We start from the raw sequence: 24,939 nt of genomic DNA, 5'->3' as shown, positions 1-24,939 counted from the left end.
GGTCTCCCCTCTCACCGCTGCCTCTGAACACAGAAACACAAATTGCATCTGAAGCAGGAGGTGCAGATTTTTTGTGCTATTCTTTTCTAAATCCAGGCTTGATCACGTGGAGGTATTTGGAAAACTTTTTTGGCCAGTGGACGACTGTTGTCTTGCAGAAAGTCAAATCAAACATATGCGATACACAATTAATTCACAAGAACACATTATAAAAAATAAGTCCAGTTCTTGCCTGATTTCAAGTGAAATCTGCATCAAAACAGGGTGACAGAAGTAAAACGAGTGCACAAAGCCTCACTTTGTACAAGCCTGCTATTAAAGTTCTCCTCTATGCAGACAACTTTCCTGTTTTCAAGGCACAACTTGGATCTGCTGTACGAATCTTATGGATACACACTAAATGAAACAATAGTGTGGATGACTCCAGATTCTGATCCCTCATCCTAATATGGTCCCAACATAGCAACAGCAATAATGCAAATGTTGAGGCTTCAAAATACAAAGTCCATAAACCAATGGCTGACGTGGGTTTTATCATAAGGGTGATAAATATACAGATTTCAGTCTGTCTTAGAGATTTGATGTTCATTTACCTGCAGATGCACTATACGTGCCTGCTCTATGGTTTTTCACAACATTTTGCACATCACTATTTAATACAGGAAGTAGGTGAACTAAAACAAGTCATCTTTCTTTGTGAGAGGACCATATTAATGAAACAAACCTCATCATAGGGAGCCCTAAAGATGCTCCTGCTGCTTCTCTTCCTCCTCATCCTAAGCTTCCTTCTCCTTCTCCTCGCCTTCCATCCAATTGTAATTCAATCTAATTGTGTTTCTCCCCCTCCTCTTCCTCATTTTGTTGAAGCTGTGAACACAATGTGAATCTGGATTAATTTGTGCAAACAAGACAAATCTACAGCTTTTTGGTCAGAGGTGCTCTTGTGATTTAAGCCGGGTAGAGTAGATTTATGTGTTGATGCTACCTGCTTCAGCTCTGGCTGCTGAGTGATATTTACACCCTGGCTGGATTACAAACTTTAACCATGTGCTGAACTTTGGCCCAGCGTTGATACCTGTTAGTATAACGACCTCTTCTTAGCTTGTATGTATGATGTATGATGGTGGATAAAAAATTACAATACAAAAAAATTAACTATATTACAAAAGAACATCTATCTTGGAAACATCAAATGACCGGAGCATAACTTGTCAACTAGTCCGAAACTAAGTTATGCAGGAACAGTCAAAGACACACCTTCTCATGTCACGTTTCTATTCATTTCTATATAATTTGATTAGACAATAAAGAGTTATCTAATCTAATTATTCATTCAAAACACTTATGCATAGCTGTATTTTATACAGCTCATACAGAATTCAAAGTAGAGGTTCATGTGAGTATTTAATGTACGGCTCAGATCTACAGAATTTCAAGAGTTTCTAGAGCAGACACAGAGCTCACAACAGGCTTCAGGCACCATTTTAGTGACTTTAACAATATATTAAATTTTAATTTCGGTCTAGCTGACATTAGGTTATGTACGCAGCACGCAATTGAACCACATATTTTAGAAGCCAAAGGTTCAAATTAGCTGGGAGCAGCTTCACTTAATTATAACAGTGGTTTTGTTAGGAAAACAGTTTCTGTATACCGGATACTAAATTGCGCTGACGTGGCTAACGTATCTAGCTAATCGCTACTGTTAGCACAACATTAACAGCAAGCTACAATGACGAGTAACAAAAACAAAACAGTAATAAGGTTTCAATGAAAATGTTTTACCTTTTCCAACAGTCCCAGAATCCACAGCTTCAGAGTCCAGCAGGTACTGAAGACTGTTATCCGTTTCGCTGTCACCGTCCGTGAGTTTTTTTTTCCCGAAAGGTCAAGGCCCGCCGCTCGCACACTCTGTCTGCGCATGCGCATCCCAACGACGGACCCCTCCGTCCGCTCCCGGGAGGTTATAGTATGACGTGTTCTGACGTCACTCTCTCTCTCCCTGTCATTTATTTGGCTCGAAACACATATTAACAAATTGCTCAGTGATGAACAACTACTCAGATCATTTACCTAAGCAGTGCTTTGTCAAAACGAAGTGTGTGTTCATTACACTGACATTCTGTTCTGCAATTGTTATTTACTTGTATTTTATAATTTGACTTTACATACTGCTGAGTGGTTTGTAAAGTTTACAATAACTAGTATTATCATTATGCTATATTTTCAAAAATATATAATAATCTCACAAGTAATGCCTTGGAGTAGAAAATAGTAATGCTTTATTAAAATTTAAAACTAAAGTACAGTATTTGAATGTGTGTATTGTGTCTACTGTTTGCAAATATTTCTAACTTTTATTTGAATATTCAGCTTCCTACCATCTTCTCTTAAAGGGTAACTGCCAGGTATCCCGCCCTCCCCCTTCGCACACACATGCACACAAAGAAAACACACAGTATAATTCACAGCCTCATTATAGTGAATAAATATTTATGCCATTTACACCATCAAACTTAGATTGCTAAGGATGAAGAACCTTTTGTTCTTTAAAGAACCATTTGTAATAGCTGAAGAACCATCCACAAAATAAAAAGGTTCTTTGACGTATGATGGTTCTTTAAAGAACCATGAAGACATCTGAAGAACCATTTAAGAACCATAATTTTTCTGAGTGTAGAAGCAGCGCAGTATGAAAGAGATGTTTCACAGAACATTTACCAGAGACAGACGCTGACTAATATGCTACAGTTCATCTTTATTCTTTTCTAGTTGTGTTAGTGTTGCCATAACTCTGCGTAGGTTCTCTTCATTGTGATTGATTTCTGCAGCTGTTGTCTCAAAGTACTTATTCATGTACTCCTTGCCGGCTCCCACGAAAGTCTGTAGGTCATCCATTAAATCCAGCACTGGTGTAAGCAGTGATGTAAAACGTTTCACTGACTTCAAAAGTTCGTACAAAGGATCCATGAGACGTTTAACATCATCAAGGACAGCAGGAACATAGGCTTTGTCTAAATTATTTTCAGCCTGGAGGACAAAAATAAACCAAATTAATGTAACAAAATATACAAAAGTATGTAGTGTAAAGAGTGCAAACAGACTTTTGTATGATGGGAAATTGTTTTTTTGTTTTAGTTGTCATAGCAAAGCATGTTTTTCTGTTTGGAGTCTGTCAACATCCATGTCATTGACAGACTCACCTTCCTTCTTGCTGTTTCCTTTTGTAATTTTTCAACGTTTCCTTTCAGCTCCTCCTGCAAAACCAGAAAGAACGTCAACAAACATGCGTGCGAAACATGTAACTGGGACAAAATGAGCATTTTACAAGTAAGGAGAAAAGCTTAACCAGTGATCGGACGGTCATGATTTAATGGTAAAGGTGGTTAATTAAAAGTTACATTCTTTATTAAAACAACAACAACAAAAAGAAAGTTAACAGTCAGTTTACCAGTTCGCCCTTGTTTATCAGTGAACTTGAAAGATGGAGCAGACACAGCAAAATCCTAACTAAGCCTTCGGTAGTTGTGACACCACTCATGGTCAACTGTGCCGCTGCCATCAAAGTTTCTGAAACACATGAGAAAGTATCAATAAGGATTTAAGGAAATAAAGATTTGTAAAGAAATGTACAAAGAGAACTTTCTAAGTTTAAGAGATGTTGCATGAAAATCTGCCTGCAATATGTTTTGAGTCAAAGCACCTCTTTCATTTGAATTCCAAAAAGTCACGTTCTGCTTACATGAAAATATCAGCTTCTTTTACATGAACTACTGTGACCTTGAAAGACCTTCCACAGTGAACAAAACGAAACAGAGACTATATTCAGAATATGCATGTGCGTGCATGGATTTATACTAGCTGTCTGTGTATCCTAAATGCACAGACACTGTGGGTACATCAGGGAGTGCATCTGAGATCAGATATAAGATAAGATAAGAATAACTCGTTATTGTCATTGCACATTCATATTTGGTACAATAGTACAATGGAATTGGAAACTGTCCCACATCGGCACTAAACACAACTAAACACAACACAACATGTAGTGGATTTTTAAAAAGTGAAAATAAAAAAAGGATGAATTAATAAATGACACAATGAATGTTTATTGCACATAAAACTAAAACCTCTGGAAAAGGCTGCTGCTGCTGCCATCGCTTGTAAAAGTGGACCAAGTGCTCAGCTTGAGAAAAAGTTGAGAAAACAGAGAAATTTGGAACAATAGATTTTTAAAAATGCTGCAAATGCTTTATATACAAAGTGACTCAACCCACAGGGAACACAGTCAGATGTGAGTCGCCCTTTCACTTTTGTTTTCAACAAAGTGTTTCTGTCCAGGGTGTACCCCGCCTCTCACCCTATGATAGCTGGGATAGGCTCCAGCGCCCCCGCGACTCTGAACAGGATAAGCTGAAGCGAATGGATGGATGGATGGTGTCATGGCTACTGAACGGACCCAAGCGCAGACAGTTCTTTCAACGAAACAAAAAGGGGATTTATTTACAATAGGGATCACCTTAGCGCAAAATATATGTACAGTGAGTTGGGAGGGGGTCCAGGGCTCCAGGGAGAGAAGGGGGGGGGGGAATCCACACACACGCTTCCTCTTCCACTCAGTCACCGCCACCGTTCCTCCGCACACACGCACTCCTCTTCAGCCGCACTCGCTCCAACACTCCACACACTGCCCCACTTGGACAGGTCCGGTAATTCGGTCCAGAATCTACAGACAGAAGGTCAAGGTTAGTTCCACAACATAAAACACGTGTAAGCGATCCTTCTTTGAATATGCCGCGAGCACGAACTCAGGTGGTTCGACGTTCCAGCGGTGAGCTGCTCTGTGCCACTGCCTTAAATAGCAGCTGGGGAAATCAGCCGGATCAGCCGCAGGTGGACACCATCCACAGGGGTGCGTGGGCCAAGAGTGAGAGCCCGTAATGAGCTCCACCCAGGCAGAGAGGAGGAGGAGAGACAAAAAAAAAACCAAAACTAACAACAACAAAACCTGTAGCGAGCGTGGGCCAACCAGAGAGACACGGGGACCGTGACAGATGGTTTCTGTTTGTCTAGTCTGCTTTATAGGAATAGAAGCCCATCAGCTATTGTTATGACATACCATGACAAAACACGCTTTTCTTTCAGTTTGACACTTCATAAAACGTGTCATAAGTGGATTGTGAATTATGTTATATATTTTTATTAGTGTTTAAGAAGTGTCCTGATTTCGTATTTGAGGTAAGAGACAAACGACTGGAGGTCCATTGTGCGTCAAAACAATGATTTTATTAAAGCACACACGTGTGTGGGAAAGATGAGCTCTGCAAAACATCAGCCTCGATCTCCCCAGAACAGTAAACGAGCAGTCATATATATAACATAGTCGATGACAAGCATCATGCGTCAAAGCAGATAAGAAACATGCATCAGTTCCAGTAATTCCGACCTTGGACATATTCTAAAAAAGAACAGTTCCTTCCTCTGTTCCTCCGCCACCGCCAGATGCTTCCTGTTATTTCACTTACTGCACTTCACTTATTTGTGGAACTAAACTGTCACGTATGCAGGTAAAACAACTTTGCAGTTTCGAGCAAAACAAGTCTATATACTGTGTATGTGTGTTCAGGCAGACTATGTGTCTTGACCTCAGTGCATGACCTCACTCGACAAACAAAGACATCTTAGAAGTATACTTCCTGACTCCGTTCGAGTCATCTGTTACTAGGCAAACTCCAATGCAGCAGGCTGCTGAACACACACAGGCCTCTATTCTGTTTACAGGTTATATGTAGTGTATTGTATTGTAAGCATGTATGCAATTCTTTCATGGCTCCAGGTCACCTTAACTTCCTATTGATCGGCCAGACGTCGCGCTGACCGAAGCTTCAGACCATTAATTAACTTGACCGAGCTTCAACTCTTTAATTAGCACAAAATGCAATATGGATAACATGGTTACAGTTGCACCTGCAATGAAAGATTATTATGTAATTATGCTCACACCTGAAATACAAACTTTAATGTAACATCAACAGTTTCAATAAATGCTCTAATGAAATGATAATGATAAATGATACGTAATGCAACAGTAATGATAATGTTATGAATAGTAACAGTAAAATAATATTCTAATCTCTACACTCCTCCTCTTTGGCAGAAGAGGTTTGTTTTCTTTTGGTACAGTATGACTCTCAACTTGCTATACTAGTTACATACTTGTAATTCTTTCAGTTTAAGGGAAGAAAGAAAATAATATATACTAGGCTTTTATAAAGCATGTCTGCTATATTCAAATGATAGAAGATTCTTTTAAAAAGTACACACAGAGCAGTTAGTATGATATGATTTATTTTAACTTTATTTATTTAGGGCCAGCCCTCATTGTTGTTGTTGAGAATTCAAGTTAAATAGAATATGTCCTTATAGTATGTCCAATAAATCTCTACTGAATTAATCCTAGAATAAAATCTAGAATCAAGCACACAAACAGATGATTCTCTGAGCGTTCAAGACAATCTTTCACACATTCTTCTTCATCTAGTTGCTCTGATGTGAGACTTTGTGAAAAAAAGACTTGCTGGACTGTTTGTGTGGCTCGTTGGTCTAGGGGTATGATTCTCACTTTGGGTGTGAGAGGTCCCGGGTTCAAATCCTGGACGAGCCCACGTGTTGTCTATAGAGCCTCTCAGCTGCCACATGCTGTTTAGGCTCCATTTGAAAGAATCTCTGCAGCTGCACACATGTTCCCATAGTCCCTCATACAGGGACAGCTAACAGATCTGATATGAAGGATGTTGTTGGCCTTGTTCTTATTGTTTACCATTTAAATTCTCCAAAAAGTTTTTCTAAGGTAATTATTTGTTATTCAAGATAACACAGAGTTTTATTTTAGATTAAATAAGAGAATTCAATTCAAACTTGTACACAGAACTACTACAATACACAGTTATGTATCATATATTATAAATGTGTAACTCTCTCACACGACTTTAACAATATGCATGTGGAAGAACACACATCAGTTTTACTGATACACAAAAGGGCCAAAAATAAACATCAGTAAACATTAGTACTTCAGTACCACGAAGGAATCTCTTTCAGTGCATTATGCACACATGTAACTTATGTACCAAGTGAAATAAAATATTACAGATGAAAATTATGTGATGATTTTAACTGCAAAATTCAGATTTTAGGGTCAAAATGTGACTTAATTTGTGGTGTAAGGTTTCTGGTTATGAAGCTTGACGCTGTCATGCTCATCTGTATGACTATATGCTCATGCCACTGTGTTGATTGCAGGTGGGTGCATGCTCCATGTTGCAGGGTTTTTCTTCAGGTACTCTTTTTTTGTCCGCCATGATCTAAACACATGCACCTCATTGGAAGCTCTAAATAACCCACCTAAATTGGTTCTTAATTTAAAATTAAAAGTGATCATCTGAAAATTAGACGAAAGCTTATTTGTGACAATCTAAGAAACATGTAATTGAAGCTGCTCCTCTTTGCTGTGGGCAGGTTTGAGAGCAGCCACCTGGGCTTCGCTGGAGGGCAGCAGGAGCAGCCTCAGCACCTCACTCCTCCTCCGCCTGCAAGCACACCTCTGCTGTGACCTGGAAAATGCCTAAGGAAGCTTTTCCCTTTTCACTTTGGGTGTAAGCGGTCCTGGGTTCAAATCCCTGATGAGCCTGTTTGGTTTTTGGGGCTTTGCTGTTGAACTGTTCATGCAAGTCCTGGGAAACTGTAATTTGCTATTTTCAGATGTCATAAAAACTCCCTCAAAAGCCTTCAGCTGATCCAAAATGCTGGAGCGAGAGTACTGGCAGGGCCTAGAAAGAGAGAGCATAACGTTCAAGACTGAAGATTTTTTATTTGTCACATGCATAGTCATTAAATTACAAAACAAACAGTGAAATGTCTCCTGAACTGCTCCTTTGACTGTACAAAAAAAGACATTATATACAATAAGTAAATAGATTTTAAAAGTCTGGAAATTTTAAATCAAAAATCTGAAAATGTACTTTGCGCAAATGGAGTGTTAAAGTGTCTTGTGCCATATTAGCACAGCAACGTATTGACAGAGCTGTGCAAGTAAACAAGTGAGCAGAGTAATATAAACAGAGTAATTCAACTGAGTGACCAGAGAAGTGTAAACAGTAATGCGACCAGGGTAGTGTGAACAGATTGATATAAGGTCCTGTTTCAGTCACTTATTGATGCTATGAGGGGAGTGGGGGCGTGTTCTGGTTTAGGACTCGTACGGCCTGAGGAGAGAAGCTCCTCCTCGAGTGTCTGTTTTGGCCCCGATGGTGTGGAACCTTCTGCCTGATTGCAGAAGTCGAAACATTTTGTTACTGGGATGGGACCAGTCCTTTAATATCTGAGATGCTCTGGACCAACATCTCCTGGTGTAAATGTCCTGTAGGGAAGTTATATTTGTGGATCATACTGTATTTGCATTTGTAACGCAGCAGCGTTCTGACGCACGGATCACTCTGCTTCTCAATCCTGGACACAGTTATTCCCACACCAGGAAGTGATGTTCTGTGTGAGGATGCTCTCCACAGCGCCTGAATAGAAAGTTCTGAGGACCACTGGAAAAACCTGCTAACTTCCTGAGTTGTCGGAGACGGTACAGGCGCTTGCCTAGCCTTTTTGGACTGGACGTGAATGTGAGCAGACCATTTCAGGAATGAGGAGATGTGAACACCGAGAAAGACAATGAAGCAGAAACTGCTAAGAGTGGGATTCAAACCCACACCTCCAGGGGAGAGTGAGCACTAAACACAGCACCTTAGACCACTCAGCCATCCTGAAACAGATCGAGCTGAACTGATTTTCTGATAAATCCAGAATCCAGTTTAAAATCCTTCCCTTCACATAAAAAGTCTTGAATGAACCTTTGGTCTAACTGCTCTTCACACCTGACTGGTAACAAGATGGCGCTGCTGTGTGTGGTTGCTCATCTGTCACTCTGAAGTTTGTTTCTATTATTTCTGACCTGTGTCATTCACCAAACAAAGTCTCTGCTGAGGTATAATCGCCAGACATGATGATCACCTTTTATTGAAAAGGTCGGCACCACCAGGCCTCTTATCACAGCTCCTGACTCTGACCCTCAGCCTGCTCCCCCAGCATGCAACTGCGATCCTCTATGCTGTTGCATGCTGGGGGAGCAGGCTGAGGGTCGCAGATGCCAACAGACTCAATAAACTAATCCGTAAGGCCAGCAATGTTGTGGGGATGGAGCTGGACTCCCTCAAGGTGGTGTCGGAGAGGCGGATGCTGTCCAAGATAAAGACAATGTTGGATAACACCTCCCACCCACTCCATGACATGTTGGTCAGTCACAGGAGCTCGTTCAGTGAGAGACTGAGATTACCGAAAAGCACCACTGAACGACACAGGAAATCATTCCTGCCTGTGGCCATCTCCCTGTACAACGCATCCACTTAACACACTGTTTGCTGCTACAACTACACATGTTTCTTTTCCAAATATTTATTTATGAGTGACTTATGTATGTATGTATGTATATATATGTATATATTGTATTATTCTTAGTTAGCGTATTGTCTGTCTTGTCTTAATGTTGGTTTAAAATGGAGCACTGTAACAAAAAATAATTTCCCCCAGGGATCAATAAAGTATTCTGATTCTGATTCTGTCTCTGTGTTCTTGATTAAGGAATACACCTGTTTATTCGGGGATGTGCCAACTTGCACTACGGTGCTAGAGCATGATATTGATGTCCAGGGAGCTAAACCTATTAAGCAGCATCCTTATCGAGCCAGCCCCCATAAGCGCTTGCTCATGAAACAGGAGGCTGACTATCTGCTGCAACATGGCTTAGCGAAGCCCAGTCAAAGCCCCTGGAGCTCGCCTTGTATAGTGGAATCTAAGCCAGATGGCTCGCCCCGTTTTATTACAGACTTCCGGAAGGTGAACTCTGTGACTGTGGCTGACTCACATCCTCTCCCAAGAGTTGAGGATTGTGTGGACAGTATTGGACTGCTCAGTATGTCACTAAATTAGATCTTCTTAATGGTTACTGGCAGGTCCCTTTAACTGAACGTGCCTCTAACATCTCTGCCTTTGTTACACCTGATGATTTTCTACAATACGCAGTCATGGCTTTCAGCATGTGTAACGCTCCTGCCACCTTCCAGAGGCTGGTAAATAAAGTCCTCCGTGGCCTGTCCAACTGCAGTGCCTACGTAGATGATCTAGTAATTTATACTGAAACATGGCAAGATCATTTGGAAACGTTACACCAGGTATTTCACCGTTTGGCTCAAGCTACTCTAACTCTCAACTTAGCTAAGTGTGAGTTTGCCAAAGCTATAGTGATGTACTTAGGCAGGGAGGTGGGACGTGGACAGGTCCGGCCCATAGATGCCAAAGTGGCAGTGATTAAAGAGTTTCCCACACCTACCACCAGGCGTGAGTTGCGTAGGTTTCTAGGGATGGTGGGCTACTACAGAAACCTTTGTAAAAATTTCTCCTCAGTAGTCAAGCCATTGACTGACCTACTCAGCCCAAAAGTTGAGTTTATATGGTCAAGTGAGTGTCAAGATGCTTTTGAGAGTGCGAAAGTCCTCCTCTGCCACACTCCTGTGTTAGCTGCACCTGATTTGACACGACCATTCAAACTGGAGGTTGATGCCAGTGCTGTCGGGGCTGGGGCAGTGCTGTTGCAAGAAGACTTGCAGGGTTTGAACCACCCCGTTTGTTACTTTTCCCGCAAGTTCAATAAAAATCAGTTAAACTACTCCACCATTGAAAAGGAGACCCTGACTTTGTTGTTGGCTCTTCAGCACTTTCACGTATACCTGGGGTCCAGCATGTTACCTCTTGTTGTGTACACCGACCACAACCCACTTGTGTTCCTTACTCGCATGTTTAATCATAACCAGCGCCTTATGCGCTGGGCTCTGTTGTTGCAGGAATACAACTTAAGTATTCACCATAAGAAGGGGTCTGAAAATGTTTTAGCTGATGGTCTGTCCCGCTTGTAAACATGTTTTGCTGTGTTTGTTCTTTGTTTTTGTTCACACTCTTTAATGTCTGCTTCTGCCCAACATAGGTGGTACTTTAAGGGGAGGGGTGGCCCCGCCTTCCTCTATGGAAATCAACGTGTTCCAGGACTCACGGGGGATTGGCTGGCCCGGACCTATGCCCGCCCCACCTTCATTCAGGTCAGAGCGTGCCAGACCACTCACACCATTGGCTGCTGAGGGAGCCTTGAGTACGACAGACCAATGACACAGCTGCCTGCAATCACCTGAGAAGATAAAAGGCTGAGGATTCTTCATTCGTGGAGGGACTTGTTGATTTGAACAGACTGTGGAGACGGTCCCTCCTGCCTTTGCACTGCTGCCATGTGAGCCTTTGTTTTGAGTTGCCTCCTGTGAGATGTTTAGATGAGTAGTGTTCTACTGGTGTTACTGGAGTTGTTATGTTTGTTTAAAATCACTCTATTGCCTAGTGAGTTGTTTCACTAACGGTTTTCAGTTGTGTTAATAAACCTTATGTTTTTCTTTTTATCTAACCCCCTAGTCTCTGGGCTCGTTTATGTTACGTCCACTGTCGCCTAGCAGAGCCGGGTCGTAACACAGAGCATAAACTAACACGTCACTTGGAGATAACTGTAGATTTTTCCTTCATGGTTTCAAATGTAAGCTGGCTGATTTGGTTCATTTTTGTTTTTTTGTTTTAAACTGAGCAAACCTGGTCTTCTCCTGAGGACTGCTGCAGGTATCATGCGAGCATGTTAATTTATTAAAAAAACCAACAGCAAAAACCCCCAAAATAGAATGAAACTCATTTCAGGAGACAAATAGCACTGATAGAGACATTTTTTTTGTACAGATGATTGGCAAACGGAAAGTTTCTAAAGAGTCGTGCACACACAAGTAGACTACTACAACATGCTACTTAGTTAGGAGAGTTTGGGAATGACAACCAAGCGGAACAAGATTAGACCCAAACATTGTCATCGAAACAAAAACACAAAAAGCTGAGGGGAGGGAATAGAGAGGAGGAAAGCTGAGCTGGCAGCGGGGTTGCTGGAGGAAGGCTGCGCCGCCTCGCCAGCTTAGATCTGCAGGGAGAGTTTTACGTTGTGAGAAGAAGGGAATGTTTTTGAAGGGTGCAGAAGCTGCACGTTTGACTGTGGTGTGAGAGGAGCGTGTGTGTCTGTGTGTGTGTACCTTATCGTTCCTGCTAGCAGAGGATTAAAAGCGTACAGCCAGTCGTTCATGTCGTTCTCGTTGTTGGCCTGCAGGAGGATGCCTCCATGTTTTGTGCACACTGCAAATGTGTTGGGCGTCTGAAAAGAAAACATCACATTATATTCATATTCATTCAAATGATAAATCCCAGTCCATTTGCCATTTCATCAATCAACGTGCACCAAAACAATTTGAATGAATTCTCATTAAAGACAAACGTGTTACATCCAGCCTTTCTCTATCCTGCCTCAAACCTTAAGCATGGCCTGCTGGTCTTCGCTGTATTCCACCTGTGCTGTGGAGAGGTTGAGGACGCCTCGCTCCACGGGGTCCTGGTCGCTGTTGTAGATGAAGTCGTAGGGCCGGCGAACAACCACAAAATGCTTCCCCCATGAGTTAGAGCGAGGCTCCACGAAGCTTAGAAAACCCTTCTTGGACACAACAGATCTGAAAAGAAGAGATTTTATTCATTTATTTATTTTTTAAGAGAGCGCTTGTTTTTCTGAGGAAGAAGCAGAGTTGGTTTGTTTCCAGCTGAAATCATCCAGGCTCAGGAATTTGAATCGATCCACATCATTTCTGCTTGAACTAGAGAACATGAGTGTCGACTTACATTTGGTCTGTGAGACACATGTCATAGTGACAGTATTTGGGTTAATATGGCATTACTCACCCTGGTCGCATTTCTTCAATATCAGGCACCAAGTTCAGGAACTCGTTCTTTTGCAGCCCGCGCAAGGTAGGAGGTCTCCAGAGTGGGAACCATCGGGAAGTTTTCACAGTCTGAGCAGGAGGGACTGGAGGCACGTGAGCTGTTCTCAGGGGTCCTTTAACACAAATCACACCAAGTTAGAATCAAATAGATAACCTGTCAATAACCGTTTGCAGATCGAGGTCAATGTTCCTAAAAATATGTTTACTTCTGGCCCATGGAGCCACAGCGGGAGTCCGACAGAGAGGGGGAGGTAGAGGAAGGGGTGAGGGTGGCACTGCTGAAGCTCGTCACGGATGGATCACGTCCGATCGGTGAGATGAGAGAAAGCTGAAGTGAAACAACAGCAGGATGAGGTAGACGTCAATATAGGAACTCCCTGATGTGACACAGAAAGGCTATTTTTTTATTTCTTTGTATTATTTCTCACCTTGCAGTCACTGATGCTGTTCACCAGCTGCTTGTATTCAGTATTGAAGGTGTGTGTCAGAAGGCGCAGGCACTACAACACAACAGGAACAAGACCGATCAGCTCCGAGCAGAGAAGGAAGAAGGCAGCAACAAGAACGCCCACTAAGCCCATGTTTTTCTCACCTTGGTGGCCAGCTCCTTCTCACGCTTTCAAAGGTGGTGCTGGAGATCTGCGAGGAGACGGAGGTGGATGTGGACAGAGTGCCGGAGCTCACGCTGGGGGACAGAGACTCACTCAGGGACTTGGTGGTGGGAGCTGTTCCCACGGGAGCCGCCTCTCCCAGAAGGTGACGGGTCTTTTCCACCTGGACGAAAGATGGGGGCGAATGTGAGGTGGGGAGAAGAGGGGAGGTTAGTCATGTAAAGTCTGTACTCTAAGAAAAAACTTTTTAGAATAGCACTTTGGTCTTTGAGCTGAAAAGTCATTTTTCCCTCAATGATATTAAACAGATTTATTTCTTTATGAATCTTTTAAGGCCCCACCTCCTGCAGCTGCTCCATCTTCTCCAGCTCCCACTGGTGCTCTAGGATGAGGCTATCTCCTCTGGGCCTCCAGCCGGCCAGGTTCTCCTCTCCACGCACATAAGCCACTGATGTGTCCAGCACCTTCCTCCTCCTCCTCTGCATCCCTGCTCAGGACATGAGCCCTCATTAGGATGAAGCTCTCCACAGAATTATGATAAAACAGCTGCCGTTCTTTAAACATGTTTCATGGCCGCTCACCTGGGCTTCCAGTGTCAGACATCTTACACAAGCTCAGCTCGTAGATCCCAGTCACTCGGTTGTTATAATGAAGCAGAAGTTTTGAACAAGGAAACTTTGTAACGAAATGCCAACGACCGCCTGTCTGTTTTCAGGGCTGTATTTGAAGCCATGCTCCAATCAGGCAAAGTTTTAAGTGTTGCACATTTCGATGGGTTTCTTTCAGCTGACATAGTTTCCATTTGGGTCATGTGGTGTTAGATACCCCAGCGTGTGGTCATAGGGTGAAGAGCCCGGACGATTAGTGGGATTTTAGGTGTGGTGTAAAAATGACGCTGCAACTTTAAAAACGTTGTTGCTTTAAGGATTAACGTACAACCATACTTGGGCTGAGTTTGACACTGGTTCTCTTCAGTAATTAAAATAGCTTTAACACATGATAAGATCAAATGTCAGCTACACTGTGACAGTCGAGGGGCCACACTCAGATATATTTATTCGCTTGTTCTCTTTGTGTGATAAGAGTTTCCATCTGAATTTAACCCCTGTGTGGGGCTGATCTTTCATTTCATTTTATTTCAAGCTCAGATTCTTTGCCTTTGGCACATTTTCTGTGACGAGACTTCAAACCATTCCCACCGTCCTTATTAATCAACATGGTGAAGTGATTCTTCGCAAGGTGATGGGATAGGAAGAGTTTCAGAAAATGAGGCCTTTTGTCTTTATTGGAGAGGTCAGTGCAGACAGGACGGATGGGGGGAAGGCGAGGGGGGAATGACACACAGGAAACGGTGTTGGTCAGACCCAAAGACAGGCGTGGGCAGTGAGGACTCTCACCTTCAGACTCACTGTCTAATCAGTCTGACAGTGAGTCTGAAGACTGAGCAACCCAACACACGTTACTATGTTCATCATCATCATCATTGTTTATTTATATAGCACTTTAAAAACACACAAGGCTGACCAAACTGCTGAACAATAGAAACATAATAGATACCATAAGAATAATAAATACGATACAATAATAAACATAGCGAAAAACAATAAAATACAAGTCAGTCAACCACTGAGTCAAAAGCCAGTGAATAAAAATGCTTTTTCAATCTGGATTTAAAAACCAGCACTGATGTCGATTGCCTAATGTGAAGAGGAAGATTATTCCAAAGCTTAGGAGCCACGATAGAGAACGCTCGGTCTCCTCTCAGTTTCAGCCGTGATTTGGGGACTGAGAGCAACAGCTGCTCAGCTGACCGGAGCGAACGAGTGGGGACATAGGGCTTCAGCAGGTGCCAGACCATTTAAAGATTTAAAAACCAATAAAAGAACTTGAAAATGAATCCTAAATTCAATTGGAAGCCAGTGCAGGGAGGCCAAGAGTGATGTTATCACTAAGCAGGACATTAAATCAAATTAATGAGACACCAAAACAAGAGCTGGAGCCCAAGACAGCCATGAAGTCACAGTGTACACAAATACACAAGAAACACAGAAACCAGCTGGGTGGATGTGGCTCGGGAACCTTCTGTTACCTTGAACGTCGGTGTTTTGAACGCTGGCTGCTCCAGTCTGCTTGTATTTGTCCAAGATTTCCCCTCATATCTTGGTTATGGTTATTTTTTCTTTTATTAAACTGATCACACTCCTGTTCATGAATAGAAAAAAACCCCATCAGTGTATTTTCACTTAAACAAGCAGCTGTTTTTTTTGCATTAAAGTTATATAAAAATGTAACAGTGCAAATTCCTCGCTGACAGTTTAACCAAAAGGCATTTCCAGTGGAAAGTAGCCGACATATCCTCAGCATAACCATGTATAATATCCACAAAACCTGAGAAGGTTGGAGAGAAGGTAGGCGAACTCTGCTGGGATCTGCGTTTAACAAAGTGTCTAAAGACGAAACAAAGAAATCTTTCTGTAAATGTTCAGATGCACAGACTGGACTGAAAAAGAGTGAAAAAGCAGCTAACGTCCAAAAATAAGAAAACTTTGAAAGAACTCCAAAAAAACCTGGAGAACTTTTGCTCAAAAAACAGTTTTGTTTTTTTTAAATTACAAGGCAATCTGACAAAATGTCATCAAATGAGACTCAAGACTTCTGCAGGTCTCTGCCATGACTCAATTTTTTTTTCTTAACGGCAGAAACAATTGTTCCTTTTTTACTTTGTTTCTATTTTCTCTTCTTGTTTTTATCTGTTGAACAACAAACAACATTCATGCTGATTCACATAATATCCTGTCTCTACTCTCTGGGATTTCCTCGTAGCTCTTTGATGCAAAGAACATCCATCAAACGCTCCAGCTTGTGCTCAACATCATCGTGAACGGTGAAGGTACTCTGACGAGAAAATACTCAGTCGACCTTTTGGTTGATTTGTTAAAGAACCCCAAAATAGCTGATTACCTAACAAGGTATGCAGATAATTCACAGCTCTTTTCCTGAATAGCTGCTTTAAAACTCTGCTGAAAGCCTTTGTCCATTTCCAGGTATCCCCACTTCTCGGCATGTGTGTCTCAAGTGTTAGGACTGCTGCATTGGAAAGACCCAGACCCTGCAGCCAAGGTGAGAGACGACAAATATGATAACCCACACCAGCTGTGCTTAACTCTGTAAGTTCCCAGTATTCCCTGAAACCATCACGTGTGACACAGTTTACATCAGACGTGATGCAGCTGACGTCAACACTGACCTTCTTGTGGTAACAGAGACTTAAAAAAATAATAATAAAGCTCCAATCTCCTCAGGCGGACTCTCTTCTAGGCTCTCCTGACTGTTCCCTTTACATGCTGATGATGTGTCTTGTAAATCTGGATCCCTTTCCAGCAGGACGCTCCTCTTTTTCAGACAGTACCTCAGCTGCTCTCTCTCCTGACAGTCAGCTGTCCACCTCTGCATGGCCAGTCGAGCCAGCGCCGGCATTTGAGGCAGAGCTCGGAGCAGAGCGGGCAGCCAGGCTGAGCACGGAGCAGAGGTTGAAGGTCGCAAACTGACATCCACGTCTTCCAGAGAGCCCAGACCTCCTGCTGCAAACAGACTGCACCAACCGTTGTCTCCCACCAAGCTGTTGTAGGACAGATCCAGTGCACGGAGTGAGGAGAGACAGCCCCGTCTGCACACGGCAGCTGCACAGAGGAAGAGGACCCATTGATAACTGATCACTTTATGCCTGTTCACTTTACTTGTTATGATATTTTGATACCACGGTTAGCATTTACAGGATATTGTTTTATACAGGAAAACTGTTACTCAATAAGGCCGATCTACTAGTTGTTTTTCTCTTTCTCTGTGACCCAAGAATTAATGTGTAGGACTCACAGGCTGGTACCAGAAGGTCGAAAACACCACAGAGATGAGACCACTTCCTTACTCCCATCCTCCCTTTTTCTTTATCTCCTGGAAAAGGCTCGTTAAAGGCTAGGTGGTTTGTTTCAGAATTCACTGATGAAAGAACTCTGTATTTTATGTCTAGGAGTGTATTTTGCTGGGATGATCATAAATTATAGCTGAACTGATAAACTACACACAGGATACTTCTTGGCTCACAAGGCAGGAAGACGTTTCCTTATTTGGTCTGTACCGGTTTGAACTGGGAAAGCTGACACACGAACCTTTTTTTTCATCTATATAAACTGCTGTGTATCAAATAAACCTTTGAGTCGATTGGGAAGGCAACCTAAAGCAGTCTCTGTTTTCTTGTTCTCCCAAGCTGCTCCCGAGCTCGTACTAACACGCTGAATGGCATACCTGAGTGTTACTTTAAATAATTAGGAATCTTAGAAGGAAAGGACAGAACTCTGCTTATAGCTCACGCCACGGAGGAAACCCGGGAAGGCAATTTCCTTCAATCTTGGTGTCAGAAGTGGGATGGCTGACAGAAGGTAAATATGCGTCTTTCATATTTATATAAAGACCTATTATACCTCTCTCAGTGATCGATCCATAAAAAAAAACGGGATATGCTGACGAAGTTTCACTTAGTGATCCAGAGAGATACACTGACTGACTTCCTCAGTCCCCGAATAAAGTAAATTAACCCTTGTGTGGTGTTGGTGGACCCGCTAGAGTTGTGGCTTTCCAAATTAACACTATCAAACAATTTTCTTTTATATAAAATGTTATAAATAAATCAGTTATAATCAAGTGGAAAGACACAACACATTTATACGTAAATAATAATAATAATAATAATAATTAATTGTTTAATTTTTCTTTAAAAAAACAAAAAAAACAAAAAAAACAAAAAAAGAAAAAACACGGGTCTCAAGGGTTAAAAGCAGTAAATTAAAAGCAGAAAGACACAGGGAGTTGCCTGTTGTTAAGTGAGAGTTGCTCACACAAACAAAAAATTGCTAGCAATAAATTTAAAGTGACCTCAGCTGTGCCGCAGCGAAAATACTAACCTAAATCCTCCTAGCGTGTAAACCCCTCTGGAAATCACTGAACATGGGTCAGAATTATTCAAAGACCACAGACAGGTCCGATAAAAAAATCTAAAGTACCTGTAAAACCAAAAATTAATAAAATACAAAATAAAGTCTCAAATAACGGCTCAGTATAACTCCCATTTCCGGTTACGTGTAACCTACGTCCGCGAATCGGTGAAGACGTCCATGATCACGTATCCAGAACATGCGGGAGTGCTTATGTGACTGACTTTGTTTACAACTTAAGAAGTTCAATGCATTCTAATTTCTTTTCGGAGCCTTATCCCGAACGATTATCGCCAGAAAACAGGTCAGTAGAAATGTTGAATATCATTTGTGATAAGAAAAGTAGTCTGCTTAAAAAGTCCTGTAGAAAATATATGATAGAATGCCGCGACGTGATGCATCAAATGTTACCGCTATGGACAAAAGGAGGGTAAATAATGACAAAGTCGCCGATTTCTTTAAGAATCTAAAGAAATTCCTGCTAACAATGTCCAGAGACAAAATTGACTTAAATGCAGTAACTATGTGTAAACAGAAGCCTGATGAATCTATCCTAGTATTCATAAAACGCTTTATGCACTGTTGGACAAGCTAGAGGTGCAAATTTAGCTCAGTTTTCCAGCAGCCGCAGACACCCAAAGCAAAAATGAATTTGTGTATTTAATTTAACACAAAGGGTGAAATGTTTGCTGACACTGATAACAGCTTATGTTTTCTCTGCCCTATGTACCGACATGATGGAGAAGGAACATCCTCTGTGTCAGCTGGACCCTCAGCAGAGAATGAACTCAACATCCTTTTTGTCCGGTACTCTATGTCACACACTGTGCCAAAAAAAACGTGTACAGACGCCACTAACAGGTAATCCCATGACTGGGAGCCACACTTTTGTTTCTCTCACACTGTTCAACAACATGATAACTGCTCACACAAGTGAAGGTCAAACAGTGATTTTGTCACATAACTCAGACATAGTTTATGACATAACTACACCATGTCGTCACATAGATCTAACCTACCCTATCCACTGTACTATTTCTGCAGTTACATTGCCAGCTGAATACCAGAATATGACATTGTGGTCTAAAAGTGAGAATGATATAGGATTTATTGACTGTACACTTTATCACGTACACCTATTAAAACACAACAAGCAGTATATGTCAAGCAGCATCCCATTTCCACGGAAAAAGCCGCAGCCCTAGATGTCATCACAGGAGATTTATTGACTACAGGAGTAATAAAGCCCACACTCCTGTCAATCCTGTGCCAAAGCCTAACAAACCTGGCGTATGGCGTTTCATACAAGACTTAAGGCAAATTAATGCAGTCAACATTCCTCTGCCACCTCTCGTTTCAGATGTTCACAGCATATTGACATGCATTGCATACACACTTTACCGTGGTGGATTTCAGTACCTGTGCATGAAGACACACAGCCGTTATTTGCATTCACACATAGAAATAAGCAGTACACTTGGACTCGTTTGCCCCAAGGCATGATAGACAGCTCTGCTGCTTTCTCAATGGTGCTTCACTCCTCCAGGGCTGCACCCTGATCCACATGTGGATGACCTCCCCTCTGTGCTGAAAGTGAAAAACTATGTCAAACTGCTACACACATGCTTCTCCAGCACCTCCAAAAGACTGGCCACAAAGCATCTGCAAAGAAAATGCAGTACTGTCAGACTTCTGTTCAATATTTGGGATTCACACTGTCTCACGGAAAACGTTCCATGACTGCAGACAGGGTCAAAGCTGTGACCTCCGTCCCTCGTCCCACTACACAGAAGGAAATGTTGTCCTTCCTAGGCATGGTGAACTATTGCAGACAGTGGATACCAGACTGTTCTTTTCATGACCACATTCTGCGTGACTGTTGTAAAAAAAAAAGACAAGCCTCCTCGAATACTGTGGTCCACAGAAATGACTGCCTCTTTCAATGCATTACAGGGAGTGCTGACCTCCGCCACTCAAAGGTGCTGCCTGAATTGTTCAGGAATGCCGGCCTGCCTGAGGGCAGTAGCAGCTTGCTCTATCATGATAAGGGACTGCGGGAAGCTCACACTCTCACATGACACTATTCTACACACCAATCACCAGGTCACGACCATTGTAGCAAACATAACTAAACAACATATGCAAATCTCACTATAAAAGCGAGCAGCACACCTGATTCGCCATGACATTTATTGATACTATTCTGTGTTCTTCTGACCGACAGGATGGCTCAGACAGGCTTGACGATCATGACTGCATGACACGTATACAGGAATCCACAGCACCATGTCCAGATTTAGAGCAAACACCTATCCCAGACTCAGCCACGGTTTATGTGGACGGGTCCTGTTCAAGGCCGAGTGACAACTCATTTCTTTGTGGCTATTCAGTGGTGACATTGCCTGACATCATACTAGAGGCTCACTCATTACCATTTCACTCAGCACAAAAAGCAGAGCTCATGGCTTTAATACGCGCCTGTGAGCTACATTTGGATAAGCATGTGACAATTTACACAGACAGCCGCTATGCATTTGGCGTTGTGCATGACTTTGGCACATTGTGGAGACAGGGAGGATTTAGATCTGCTGATGGAAAATAAATTGCAAATTCTGATTTTGTTAAAAGACTTTTGCAGGCTATACAGCTGCCATCGGCCGTTGCAGTTGTAAAAACGAAAGGACACAGTACAGCTGACACAGACGAAGCAACAGGTAATGCTTTAGCAGACGTGACAGCCAAGGCTGCAGCTGCATCACAGCTCCCACCTCCGCAGGAAGTATTATCTGTGCCCCTACAGCTGCCACTTGTTACACTCCCAGACTATTTAGAAAGAAATGTTGATTTAAAATTCATACAAAAGCAAGCCTCTGCATAGAATAATGACTGTACCTTAGATGACAGAGATGGCTTATACAAAATCTTAAGGGTTTGATTGCCCTCCCATCTTCCCTGCTGCCAGTCCTTGCCCGACATTTTCACTGTGTGAGTCATGTCGGACAAAGAGGGGTAATAGGGGCAATAAAATCAAGATTTGTAATTGAGAAAACATGACATGCAGTAAAAAGCATATTAGCAACCTGTCTAACATGTGCGCGAACTAATGTAGGTAGCTCAAAAGCAAAACATCAGCATTTACCATAACCAGATTTTCCATTTCATACATTACAAATTGATTTTACACATATGCCAGCGCAAGGAAGCATCAAGTACTTACTGGTAATAGTGGATCAATTTAGTAAATGAGTAGAAGCTTATCCAACCTCAAAAGAAACTGCAGAAGTAGTCTGTCAAAAGTTGAGCAATGAAATAATACCCAGATTCGGAATACCTCACCAGATTAACAGTGATAGAGGATCTTCATTCACATTAGAAGTAATTCAAAAGTGTGCTAAAACTTTAATGACCTGGGTCAAATTACTTCCTCAAGTCCTGTGTGAGATTAGAATGACTCCATCTGCAGTAACCAAATTATCTCCATTTGAAATAAGACTATTTCCAACACCATGGTCAGCTTCCAGAGGGGCACCGCTAGTAGAAGGTGATGTATATTGCATTGTCCACTGATGTTCACAACCTGGTAGAAAAACTGAATAATAACTATCAGAAAGTTTGTCTCTCTCAGCTTTTCCCCTCCACAGTTCCACCAGTGGAGACAAGGAGACGCATGTTGGAGAAGCCACTAAAACCAAGGACACTCTGGGAGGCCGCGTGTTCCAGCCCCCAGGCTTTACTGGCAGTGACGAAGAACCAGCATCCTCACAGACGGACAACCTCAGTGGATTCATGCCAGCAGGGTTAAGACCAGCCCAATCGGACCATCTCAGGCGTCGGATCAAGCAGACGACATCTCCGGCGAGCCAGCGCCCGGAACTAGAGCAAATAAACACACACGGGTAGATGACATCTCAGGCGAGCCAGCGCCCGGATCCAAAAGTTACATACACACACGCAATCACTGATTAAGACACAACGTCTGAAAGAACAACAACAAGGTACTCAAACATGCAGCAGGAACAGAAAGCCAAAAGTACCACATGATGTCTAACCTGATAAAGCCAGACTCATTTCATCCTGATAATGGAGAAAATGAAATGCCCATTGTCATCATACGGCGCTTATTCTGTGTCTCTCGAACCTGGGACCAGGCCAGGAGACAACTGAAGAACTGTTTTTCTTATATACTTTCTTATATATTTAGGTTATTTATCATATCTATCGCATTAACCTTAGGATTTCTCTTTGCTATTTTGTATTGTAAACTGCAACCATGTTCACATTTCTGCAGGTCATATTTTGCTGACGATACCTCATGTTCTATTTTGCAAGACACCTACTTAATGCACTCCTCACGCTCCCTAAAATCAGTAAATAGCAACATAGACGCCACTAATAAACCATCTTATGCACCCTCTAGAGCAGGAGCTAACGCCTGGTATGAAAATGCCAGAACAGCCGCTCGTGATTTAGGAAACAGTAACTGTTATGTCTGTTCAAAGGCTAATCCAGAACAGGTAATAGTAGGATACCCCATATCCGGTTTCCCCCTCACTGAGGGACTAGAGAAAATCAGCGGAAATAATGCTCTCTTTAAAGACGCTTTACAGTTGACTCTGAGCCCTCTCGACTGCTTACTTAGACACACACACACACACGAACTAACCCTGAGACTCCATTAGGCGAATTATTGAAGTTATCTAATGACACCGCAGGGACCTGCGCCCCAATGAAACGCCCTAAGAATAGGTTAAAGCCCTCACTGCCCTTAGGACAGATCCCTCTCCATTTTAATACTAGTATGATATGTCTGCGCAGACTAAAGTTAACTGGCCCAGACACACACATAGATTATACAAAGGATAACTATACATTCTTCTCTGACTCCCCAGGTGCACGCTGTAATGAGACATGGCTAGCTGTCTCTATGGCTGAAGTTGTATCATATCTGGAGGAACACACACACAGTTCAAGTTCGAGCAGAGAATCAATCATTGTTCCCCCAGACGGTGTATTGAATGACACTGACTGGGGGGAGTTAGTTAAATCACACATGGTCACGCGCCTAACTAGACCAATCCCACATGCTTATTGGTTGTGCAATAATACCCTTAGATTAGCTTTACCTGTTAATTGGACCGGTACCTGTGGTCTAGTAACCGTTGATGTATGCTGTACTTTCATTCCCAATAATACTGCTCCTAACGGTTCATTCACACAAGCTATGAATAAACTTGAAGCATTGCAGATAGAACTAATTGCCAATACAGGTCACGGTCAGTGGCTACATAAGTGGCTACAGGACACGTTTGGAAGATGGAAGGAACTAATTGTAGCCTTTGTAACCGTTGCAGCATGTTTTTGATGATTATTGTCTGTTGTGTGGTATCCTGTGTACGTTCAATGATAACCCGTATGGCTACTAGTACAGCTACTTCAATGTATTTGCAATTGGCACAAATTGACCCAGATTATGTGTCAGATGTCATCGATGATCCTGATGTATGTATTGAGCATTAGATTGTGAATTACTCAATTGTCAAAGAAGAGAATGACGTTTTCTTCTTTTTCTTTTCTTCTTTTTCCAATTTTGATATTAAGCTTGCTCGAAGGACCAGTTACATTTATGATTTGTTTCACATTTATGATTTATCTTTATATTATGTTATTACATTCTGTCTTTATACTATGTTATCATTACATGATAAAAGGGGAGAACTGTTATGATATTTTGATACCACGGTTAGCATTTACAGGATATTGTTTTATACAGGAAAACTGTTACTCAATAAGGCCGATCTACTAGTTGTTTTTCTCTTTCTCTGTGACCCAAGAATTAATGTGTAGGACTCACAGGCTGGTACCAGAAGGTCGAAAACACCACAGAGATGAGACCACTTCCTTACTCCCATCCTCCCTTTTTCTTTATCTCCTGGAAAAGGCTCGTTAAAGGCTAGGTGGTTTGTTTCAGAATTCACTGATGAAAGAACTCTGTATTTTATGTCTAGGAGTGTATTTTGCTGGGATGATCATAAATTATAGCTGAACTGATAAACTACACACAGGATACTTCTTGGCTCACAAGGCAGGAAGACGTTTCCTTATTTGGTCTGTACCGGTTTGAACTGGGAAAGCTGACACACGAACCTTTTTTTTCATCTATATAAACTGCTGTGTATCAAATAAACCTTTGAGTCGATTGGGAAGGCAACCTAAAGCAGTCTCTGTTTTCTTGTTCTCCCAAGCTGCTCCCGAGCTCGTACTAACACGCTGAATGGCATACCTGAGTGTTACTTTAAATAATTAGGAATCTTAGAAGGAAAGGACAGAACTCTGCTTATAGCTCACGCCACGGAGGAAACCCGGGAAGGCAATTTCCTTCATTACTGTTTTGTT

At 42.1% G+C, this 24,939-nt stretch overlaps 1 protein-coding gene, 2 long non-coding RNA genes and 1 other non-coding gene across 4 annotated transcripts; 1 reads left to right on the top strand and 3 right to left on the bottom strand.

Annotated features, from left to right (window-relative positions):
• On the bottom strand, nucleotides 1-2,034 carry LOC143418957 (uncharacterized). The gene is made up of 3 exons (XR_013098902.1): nucleotides 1,786-2,034; nucleotides 725-867; nucleotides 1-23 (listed from the first exon to the last, which is right to left on the bottom strand). It is a non-coding gene; the product is annotated as an uncharacterized LOC143418957 (long non-coding RNA).
• A 658-nt stretch (nucleotides 2,035-2,692) lies between these two features.
• LOC143418956 (uncharacterized) lies at nucleotides 2,693-4,449 on the bottom strand. The gene is made up of 3 exons (XR_013098901.1): nucleotides 4,361-4,449; nucleotides 3,452-3,570; nucleotides 2,693-3,257 (listed from the first exon to the last, which is right to left on the bottom strand). It is a non-coding gene; the product is annotated as an uncharacterized LOC143418956 (long non-coding RNA).
• Nucleotides 4,450-4,814: 365 nt separating this feature from the next.
• LOC143418953 (kinesin-like protein KIF1B) lies at nucleotides 4,815-13,186 on the bottom strand. Its single transcript, XM_076884683.1, has 5 exons — nucleotides 13,154-13,186; nucleotides 12,907-13,060; nucleotides 12,488-12,680; nucleotides 12,213-12,331; nucleotides 4,815-7,829 (listed from the first exon to the last, which is right to left on the bottom strand). The coding sequence occupies exons 2-5, from the start codon at nucleotides 12,915-12,917 to the stop codon at nucleotides 7,625-7,627; spliced, it is 528 nt and encodes a 175-aa protein (XP_076740798.1). The 5' UTR covers nucleotides 12,918-13,060; nucleotides 13,154-13,186; the 3' UTR covers nucleotides 4,815-7,624.
• trnap-ugg (transfer RNA proline (anticodon UGG)) lies at nucleotides 6,593-6,664 on the top strand. The gene has a single exon. It is a non-coding gene; the product is annotated as a tRNA-Pro (tRNA).
• Nucleotides 13,187-24,939: the final 11,753 nt, after the last annotated feature.

This window comes from Maylandia zebra, linkage group LG6 (assembly GCF_041146795.1).
Source record: "Maylandia zebra isolate NMK-2024a linkage group LG6, Mzebra_GT3a, whole genome shotgun sequence".
NCBI lineage: Eukaryota > Metazoa > Chordata > Actinopteri > Cichliformes > Cichlidae > Maylandia > Maylandia zebra.
This window is presented reverse-complemented; position numbering and strand designations above follow the sequence as displayed.

Bases quoted from the DNA above. Each gene is read 5' to 3' on its own strand.
- LOC143418953 (XM_076884683.1), bottom strand. The intron at 12,332-12,487 runs GTTTGAGGCAGG...TTTTCTTTTCAG, and splicing joins ACCAGCAGGCCATGCTTAAG to ACGCCCAACACATTTGCAGT. The intron at 7,830-12,212 runs GTACACACACAC...CTCTCTTTCTAG, and splicing joins CTGCTAGCAGGAACGATAAG to GCCCTGCCAGTACTCTCGCT.